The sequence below is a fragment of the Branchiostoma lanceolatum genome, chromosome 5 (genome assembly GCF_035083965.1).
Source record: "Branchiostoma lanceolatum isolate klBraLanc5 chromosome 5, klBraLanc5.hap2, whole genome shotgun sequence".
NCBI lineage: Eukaryota > Metazoa > Chordata > Leptocardii > Amphioxiformes > Branchiostomatidae > Branchiostoma > Branchiostoma lanceolatum.
In genome coordinates, this window is record NC_089726.1 from 10,603,084 (window position 1) to 10,611,936 (window position 8,853).

The following is an 8,853-nucleotide window of genomic DNA, read 5'->3' on the forward strand; positions in this document are numbered from 1 at the left end:
TGCAGTGAATGGGAATCGGTTTGGGATTTTGGGATTCGGTGCAATTAAATGGAAGGTGCGTTTATCCGAGGTGCAATTAAGTGGCTTCGTCTGTACAAATACGCGTTTTGTAGTCTACATGTACGAGTATATATAACAACTGGTACAGACTTGAATATTATTTCCTTTGAACAAAGACACTAGGGAGGAATATCTTTGGTCCATTATGTTTTTAAGTATTTTCTATGGAAGTTGAGGATTACACTTTGGTAGAAGTTGACATAGTCATCCTCTACGTAATGGCTCTTGGCTCCGTACAGGCGTCACATAATTCCCTGGCAACCGATCGATCTTCTTCTGTCAGTACTTTTAGGTTTTGGTATTGTCATTTTTGCGGCGCGGAAGTTCATGTTTTACACATGATGCTGACATTAAAAAACAGCGCCAGAGGACGACAGAAATTTGAAAAGCAGAACAAAAACGATTGAAGAAGACTGCTTGAAATCAAAGTCGCCCCCTTACTCGAACATGGAGTATTCTGAGTGAAGCAGATGTCCGAATCTAGTTCAACAAAACTTGGAGTGACGTGCGTAAGCAGTCCGAAAGAGGTCAAGCCGACTTCGTCAAGTGCACAACAACGAAACTCAAACAGGACCACCAACTGTGTAAATCTGGGATCCTTCTTCGCCCGACTCTGAGAAAAACACGATGTCTCAACATCAACCCGGATGTTCCACGGCGGAGGGAGCATTTCTAGGTGAGCGTCGATACTCGCACATTGGTAGCCCCACCTGGCCTGCTCAAGGGCACCTTACTCCAAACATCGCAGGTATTTGACTATCAAGGATGTTTCAATGAAACCTCCTCCTTGTTTAGATGTAGTGTGTGCATTATTGGCATGGCTTGCTTTGACCGCAAACGTCCATAACGACTTTTGAATGCAATATTCCAAACGTGTGAGCCCAGCTCCTGACAAATACCCTGATAGTTGTCAATTACATGTGATAGTGTGTCTTAAGAAATGTTTGTATACCACGTTGGGCGTTATACAGCGACGGGGGACGTCTAGATTTTGCCTTGCATGTTGATTTAGGTCTTTGAGAACATAAGAGAAACATGACTTTTGCAAGGATATACATTATTACGAGGCCATAGAAATCTAATGATTTGTTCAACAGATTCCCGTTTTCATGACAAACTTGGAACAGGCTTGAGGACTGACAATGATCCAACCATCAATGATTGAAGAATAATATCCTCAGACAATCTCATCACTCAAAAATAAGACCAGCATTTCCCCTTTGTATTTCTGTTCATTCAGTAGTGATAATCACATAAGCGAACTCCTCGGCAAGAGCAATTTTTTGACAATTGTTGAAATCACACAGAAAGGTTATCTACGGTAATATCATGTAACTACAGTGTTGCTTGTTACAACAGCTATCATATACAACGGGTAACAGGATCTAATATTCGTTCCTTTTCTGCCTTGAGAAGTGATATCTTGAGGCCGAGGAACATTGTCTTTACTAGTATTTTTTGTGTGGTTTACTTTATTTCCACGCCACAATTTGGCTAAATTCAGGTTAAACACAAGAAAGTAGAAGTTGAATTTATCACCGATGGAATCATACAATAATTATACAAAGGCTATCTTTGATAAGATGCTGATGTTTGGGTCACCAACTTATTGTCATCATTAGGAAAAGCTAGAACTTAACAGCATTCTGCTTAACTGTTTTGCCCAATTTCATAGCCATTCAATAAACACACTCTGGAATATAGTGCATCAAGTATCTTATACAATAAAGGAACGGTGTGAGGTAAGTTTTTTTACAACCACACACAGATGCTCAGTCTTGCACAGAAAGTGAGTGCTACATTTGCATAGCAGCAATTAAAAAAAAAAACTTGCCAATCTTTGTTGTTACCAGCACTCTGTGAACATGAAAGACACTCATTGGCCATAACAGTGCCAATATGCACTTACAATTCAACAATCATTAGACTAATATGATCTTACTCCATGGAATGAACTATAGGCCTTCATGACTGTATCATGTATTACTATTAGGCTCTAAGATACAATCAACAACAATTCTTTGAAAATACATTCAAGCATGTGTTGAATATTGTGAATGATTGCTATTTCTACTCCATACAAAGATGGTCATTACTAGTACAACTTCTGGGAGAGACAGCTTTTATAAACCAATTGCACTTTTCATTACACATGTACATTGCTCACAAGATAATGGCACAAGCTGAGCAGTGACCAGAACAACTTTTAACAGTACATGACCTAACCTCAATTTGACTACACTGTGGTCCTAATCATACATCTATTACTTTAAGCTTTATTCACTTTACCTAACATCATCTTTTGTGATGATTCCTCACTCATATTTCACTTCAGAAATTTGACATTAGTTTGGCTACAGGTCTTCCTTGCTCAGTGCTTTAAATCAGGTGTTAAAACTTCATTCAAACTTGATACAGCCTAGTAGATAATGGTTGTTTTTGCTACCTTGCTGACATACATGTTTTCAACCTAGCTACATGACAGAACATGCCTCTCCTTCCTTGCCACCTGGAAGTTTAGGAACGCCATGTTCGTCAAACTCAATCCCAGGTGCCATTTCTCCTACCAACTCCTTTGGTGGCTGACCTAAATCTTGCATCTTCTGCATCAAGTCCAACGTCTTCTCAAACCTCTTGGCCTTGACCTCTTCTGTGTCCGTCTCTGCTTCTGACTCGAACTCGCCGCAGATCTGCTTCATGAGTTCAAACTGCTGGGAATATTTCTGGTTGTCTTCCTGGGACAGTTTGGACTTGTTCTGTTCCAGCCAGTCCGGGTATTTCTGACAGATGTCCTTCAGGGAGGGGTACAACACTTCCTTGGAGAGGAGGTTTTTCATCATGGTTTGCATCATGGGAAGGAGGTCGGTGCCACCCGCACCCTCTGTTGCGCCTTCTGACCCCAGCCCAAGGTCAGACATGGCCTTGAGAAGGTCATCCTCTGTGAGGGGGTTGTTCTGGAGCTCTTCTGCGTTCTGTGCCATGCTCTGGAGGGTCTGGGACAGAGAGCTGGCCAGCTCAGTGGTCCCACCTTCAGGACTGGCTTCTGGTCCCTATCAGAATGACAAATACATTGTCAGGACTTAGGACTTCTTTTTCTTCTTTAAAACTTTCATGATATTATACAGTACGTTGATGAAGGTTAGACATATTATACAGTAGCCTTTCTTTTAAAAAAGAGCAGCACAGTAGTTAAATCATCACTGATTACTTCTTTAGTTTTTAACTGGAATACAGCTTCATAAACAGAAGATATCTAGAATTTGATCACGAGAGGCAGGGCTCGAAATAGTGGGTGCATGTGCACCTGTGTGCACCCAAGATTGGAGCTGTGCACCTAATTTTTGACTGTGGGTGCACTGGTGCACCTAGATATTTTTGTTCTCTATAGGGTAACGGTTCTCTTGTACACTAGCATACAGAATATTCTTGACATGAAAGTATCAGAAAAAGCAATATTACCTTTTGTTGTACTTTATTTCATGTATAATTGCTTGGTTGAAATTTGAAAGCTGGATAGAATTACAGATTGAAGTTCTTAAGAGAGGCAGTAGCCTCAAACTTAAGTTTTGCTGACATTCAACTTTATAATAAGTTTATTCTATGTGGTGCATCCAATTCTTTTTTTTCTGTGCACCTAATTTTTTGGGTTGGGTGCACCAGTGCACCTATTTCCAAAAATGAATTTCGAGCCCTGAGAAGACACAAACATCATAATTGATCGTTTTACATCAGTAACCGTCATAATTATATAAAGGTGCTATCATACTTGACCATTCCAATCACTTTCTATCGTCACTGGGTATTCGCGAGCAAGCTTCAGGCAATTACATATTTCTTTTACCCGTTTCTTAATCACGTGGGCGTGATACCTTCAAATGGGTTTTGCCCAGTGTTGTATGTAAGATAAGATAAGATAAGATCAGTATCTATAGCTATGGCTTTTGCGCCAAAGGTCACGCCCATAATTCTCGTCAAACACACCGACCTGTTCTCCATCTGAAGCCTTCGCCGCAGCCTCGGCCAACTTGGAGAACTGGGCCATCAGCTGTGGGTTTTCTTCCTCCAGAGTCTTCATGGCCTTCTCGAACTCATCTGCGATCTGCCCGGCCAGCTCCTGTTCAAACACCTCGCTGAAAAGGGCTTCCTCGTCAGTTGGGAAGGAGTCGCCTCCCGACTGCGGCTCACCCGCCCCTACTCCCGCGGGTTTCCCCCCGTCAGCGCCCGCCGCCTGACCTTCCGCCGCCTTCCCCGCATCCTGGGTTTTAGCCTTGTCAAAATCTGATAGAGCACTGTCTAACAAATCGTCTAATTCTGGGTCGGGAACAGGATTTTCCGCAGGTTGCGAAGCAGACGCACAATTTTCCGCCATCTTGGAACACTGATGTGGGTCAAAGTTGAATCATGAGCGGGACTGTTCCAATATCCCAAGGGGTGCGAGGCTAGGGGAAGGCTAGGAGCAATGTACAGTAAAAGAACGAAGCACATGAATACAACATTTTCATATCCAAATCTCTGATACATTCGTATTGAGACATTACTTGAGGAAAGTCATTTCTTAACCATACAGGCATCCTTCAATTTCTGTTTCGATAACTTTTCTGATAATTGAATTATTAACGTTAACGTTAACAATATTTATTTTCAAAGGTTACCAATACGTTTTATTTTCATTGCCCGTACTGTAACTATATGGTACGGTATTATCACTTGGACATTTTCTCATCTTTCATATCTTTGGGGTGGCAGAAATATTAGCCTGTATTTACACAAACTCTCGGCCGGAGGTTACTGACCCCCCAGGGGATGGCGGCAGTACAGGACCGGCTGGCTACTAGGAGCGCGATTCGTCAGGCTAGCAGAAATATGTTGTTTGCAAGAAGCCAACCAAAGGTCTTCAACCGGCGGAAAGCTGTCTTGGCTGTGAAACTAGGGAACAGTACCTGTTTATATCCTTACTTAGCGAGACGTTTTTTTCACAGAGCATTCGTAGTCTAACAAATTAAAGTCGGCAAAGTTAGACGACAGGACCCAGATACAATAATGTTTTCTTTTTCTGTTGACATATTGTCTCAGAATCGGCAGATATGCTGCACGGGCTGCTGAGACGACGGTGGAAGTCGCTGTTAGCCGGAGGCTTGTTGCTGATTGGCGTTCTTCAGATCGGCAGCGACGTCCTGCGTACCGGGCAGGACAGGAACCCGCTCAAAGATATAAAACTAGAATTGAACTTCCCGATCATTGGGTATGACAACACATTAACTTCTTAGACATTTACCAATTTATGTCGTTACTATGCATATGATGTATACACCAAATAATTGGTGGTTTGTATAATGATTCTTGACTTAGATCAATGAAATCCTTGACGACTTCTTCGGGGAATCCACTACCAGGAAAAGAAGATGACTAGGTACACGCATATACGGCAGAAATGTCCTTAAAGTCGTTTGAGTAAGGGTGGGATTTTAAAGGTATTATACATCTTCGTTTTACATACCGTTATCCCATCCGAAACCCGATGCTTCTTACTTTATATGACCAGCCATGTGCCACTACGTCCTTTTCTGAAACTCCTTTAAGTATTATTCCTGGTTACCTGCAAACGTACTGTAATGATACACATGTTGTCAAAATTCATTGCAGCATGATAGCAAACAGGAACGCTGACGGTCACCATCCTGCATTAGATGACAGTGACGCCACGATGGACCAGGTCTGCATCACAAGAACGTCGACGTCGCGGCAGTTGGGTCCACTTTTCCACTTAACAAACAACAGCGACGACAAGTTCTATTTCAGACGAAACCCCAAATGGAACATGTCGGTAAGTCTGACACTTCTTAAATATCAATACCCTTTTTTGCATGAGACACTCAATAAGATACCTGTATTTGTTATTGACCCTTGGTTATCCTTTTTTCGCATGTCGTAAGATTATGGTACTTACCCATATATTGTAATGAATTACATGTCTTAGCATGAAAGTTCATCTGAGTTGGTAATATACTTAAACTGTTCTCCAACTCAAAAAAGTTCACTCAAGTCTACGGCACTTGGGACAGATAGCTGCTGAAGACCGAGTGATTTGGTCGAAAATTCCGGTGAGTGAATGTTTTTGAGTTGGAGAACATTTTTGAGTTTGAGAGCAGCGCCCCCCCCCCCTCATAATTTCCAAACGGTATGATGTATGATCACCAAATTTGCAGGGGGTGATATACATGTAATCATTGTTCTACTAAGAGAGCAACAACAGTAATACAATTGTTGATTTCTTTTGATACGGACTTTTAGACGTGTTCTGAAAGTCTACAGACGACAGCCTCCGAGTCAGAAGAGTTTGGCCCGATCTTTCACCCTGACATACAGATGCTGATCAACTGCAACTGGCTTGATGTAGGAGAATACTGGAGGATGAAAAAGTGGGAAATACCATTCGGTTACAACTACTACATGGAAAATATTACTTACGAGGGTAGGCAAATAACACTATTCCACCAGAAATGATATCACTATTAGCATGTTTGGAAGACAGATAGAGTAGAGTACAGATTCTTAAAAATTCAATTCTGTCCCATTCAGTAATTCATCGCAATAAAATGCGAAAACGCCATATTTATATTAGACCGTCCTTTTTGCCGTCATTAGAGGTCCGAGATGTGCTGAAGATGTTTCCAGTGGACGATACCATCTCCAACTTTACGGGGAGGAGCAGGCCCCAGTGTATAACCTGTGCCGTGGTTGGCAATGGTGGGATGTTGAACGGCTCCAGTATGGGCGTGGAGATCGACAAGCATGACTACGTTTTTAGGTAAAATCATAACTGATTTTTTATGTATCATCATAATTTCACCATATCATATGTGCATGTATGGCTTTTAATCGAGAAGCTGACCAAACAGAGAAATTTTCCTGTCCCCATCTCATCTTAAACTTCAGTCTGCAAAGTTTGATGGATACAATCCATAAATCTGTGATAATGAAAGCAGTGGATTGTCCACAAAAATTCCTTTGGAAAATTGATACATAATGCTATAATGCTCTTTACCCAGGGTGAATGAAGCCTATACGAAAGGCTACGAGAAAGACGTCGGAAGTAGGACAACCCACTACGTGTTCTTCGACCGCTCTCTCCGATACGTGAAGCCAGAGGACTACCCTGTTAGCCCGGTTAGTTTGGATGTAGTGTTGCGGCCTATATTGCGACCATTTAATTATATCAAATATGTAGAAGTACACTCTGTCGTTGTTGTAAGATTGTGAGACACTGAAAATAGCTGCTAGTATTCAATTCAATTTTCAATTTATTTATTTAACCCGAGTACATCTCAGATCTACGGATCTGCTTTTCAAATAACCCTGGGCACAAACATTAAAAAATACAATCAGGGCAAGTGTGTGATTCTAGTCTATATTCTAATTTTTGTATTTCAGAACATCACGTACATCTATGTGCCGTGCAGAAAAGATGACTTCTTGTACCTGAAGGCTATAGGAGAACGTAGGGGCGAGTTCGAAGTACCACCTGAAGACGTTCGAATCATTCATCCCGACTTCATGAGATACATACACTTTGTGTAAGTCTTGATTTACTCAAAGCAAGATTGCCGGTACATAAATGCATTATATCATTGATCAATCGATGATAATAAGCTTTATCACCCTAAATGATAAAGATAGAACACTTTCTTACTGATAGACTGACAAAGAAGAAGTAGTTGCTCCGTATGCGATTACGTATACGCTATAAATGTAGCATATACATGTACCCCTAGTCCATATGACACATGTACAAACCCTTGCTGTCCATAGTCAGGGCCGGAACGATTCCTTTACCGTCGGTAAGTCAGAGGGTGACCTAGGAGCGCGATTTAGTCAGGCTAAATATAACGTGACCTGATCTCCAAGCAGATGTTGCCAGACTAAATCGTTACGTTTACCTATCTGTCTGTCTCTGTGTCAAACCGCCTCCCGGAGAAATGGAAAGGAAAGGATAGATATCGATAGGAAAACTAACGACTTTAGCCTCCCCCACATCTGCTTGGAGATTGGAATATACATGAGGGTTGTACATGACGGTTTTCCTGATGAATCCTACAGGTGGATGAGAGTGAAGTCATTCCGCCCCACCACCGGCGCCATCATGACCATGACGGCCCTCCATACCTGCGACAAGCTGAGCCTATACGGACTGGGCTACAACACCAAGTACAGCAACCACTACTTCGACCGGAAGTACAAGAAGTTCAGAATCGTGAAACTAAGTCATGATCACAAGCGGGAGATCAGGCTGTGGGATAGTTTGGATAAGGAAGGTATCGTGTACTGGTACAGACGAGACGTGTTCTGAGCGCGTTTATGCCGCTATACTGTACTGTTGATTTAATAGGCATCTTTAAAGTCTACAGCTAACGTTATAAGTGACGCAGGTAGGAAATCAGTAACTAAAAATGTTGAATAAATTTTAAGATACAAACAAAGAATAGGTATCTTTTTATTGTTGTTGGTATCCAGGATAAATAGATATAGTCAGTTTCAATATACTTATCATCGTCAGAGTCAGAAGGCAAAACAGAAACAAACACGAACCCGGAAGTGGCAACACTCACCTCCTTGCAACAATGTACACAGTGCAGTGCTGTCGTGGACGTAGGTAGATCGCTCGGCTTCACAAATTCTATAACGGTTCTACGTTTGTTCCTCTGTATTGAAGGCAATTTGTCTTGAGGTTCGATATCTCCTGCATCCTGTTTTCGTGTGTCGGGTAATTTCGCGCCATTTTGAGGTCAAAGTTCA

The 8,853-nt window shown here is 41.8% G+C and overlaps 2 protein-coding genes across 2 annotated transcripts; one reads left to right on the forward strand and one right to left on the reverse strand.

The window, feature by feature from the left end:
* Positions 1–2,423: 2,423 nt before the first annotated feature.
* LOC136435021 (peroxisomal biogenesis factor 19-like) lies at positions 2,424–4,465 on the reverse strand. Its single transcript, XM_066428192.1, has 2 exons — positions 4,046–4,465; positions 2,424–3,110 (listed from the first exon to the last, which is right to left on the reverse strand). Exons 1-2 carry the CDS (start codon positions 4,427–4,429, stop codon positions 2,535–2,537), a joined length of 960 nt encoding a protein of 319 aa, XP_066284289.1. The 5' UTR covers positions 4,430–4,465; the 3' UTR covers positions 2,424–2,534.
* Positions 4,466–4,863: 398 nt separating this feature from the next.
* LOC136435300 (alpha-N-acetylgalactosaminide alpha-2,6-sialyltransferase 2-like) lies at positions 4,864–8,695 on the forward strand. Its single transcript, XM_066428655.1, has 8 exons — positions 4,864–4,906; positions 5,134–5,302; positions 5,704–5,884; positions 6,352–6,532; positions 6,706–6,868; positions 7,110–7,227; positions 7,492–7,634; positions 8,158–8,695. Exons 1-8 carry the CDS (start codon positions 4,864–4,866, stop codon positions 8,405–8,407), a joined length of 1,248 nt encoding a protein of 415 aa, XP_066284752.1. The 3' UTR covers positions 8,408–8,695.
* Positions 8,696–8,853: the final 158 nt, after the last annotated feature.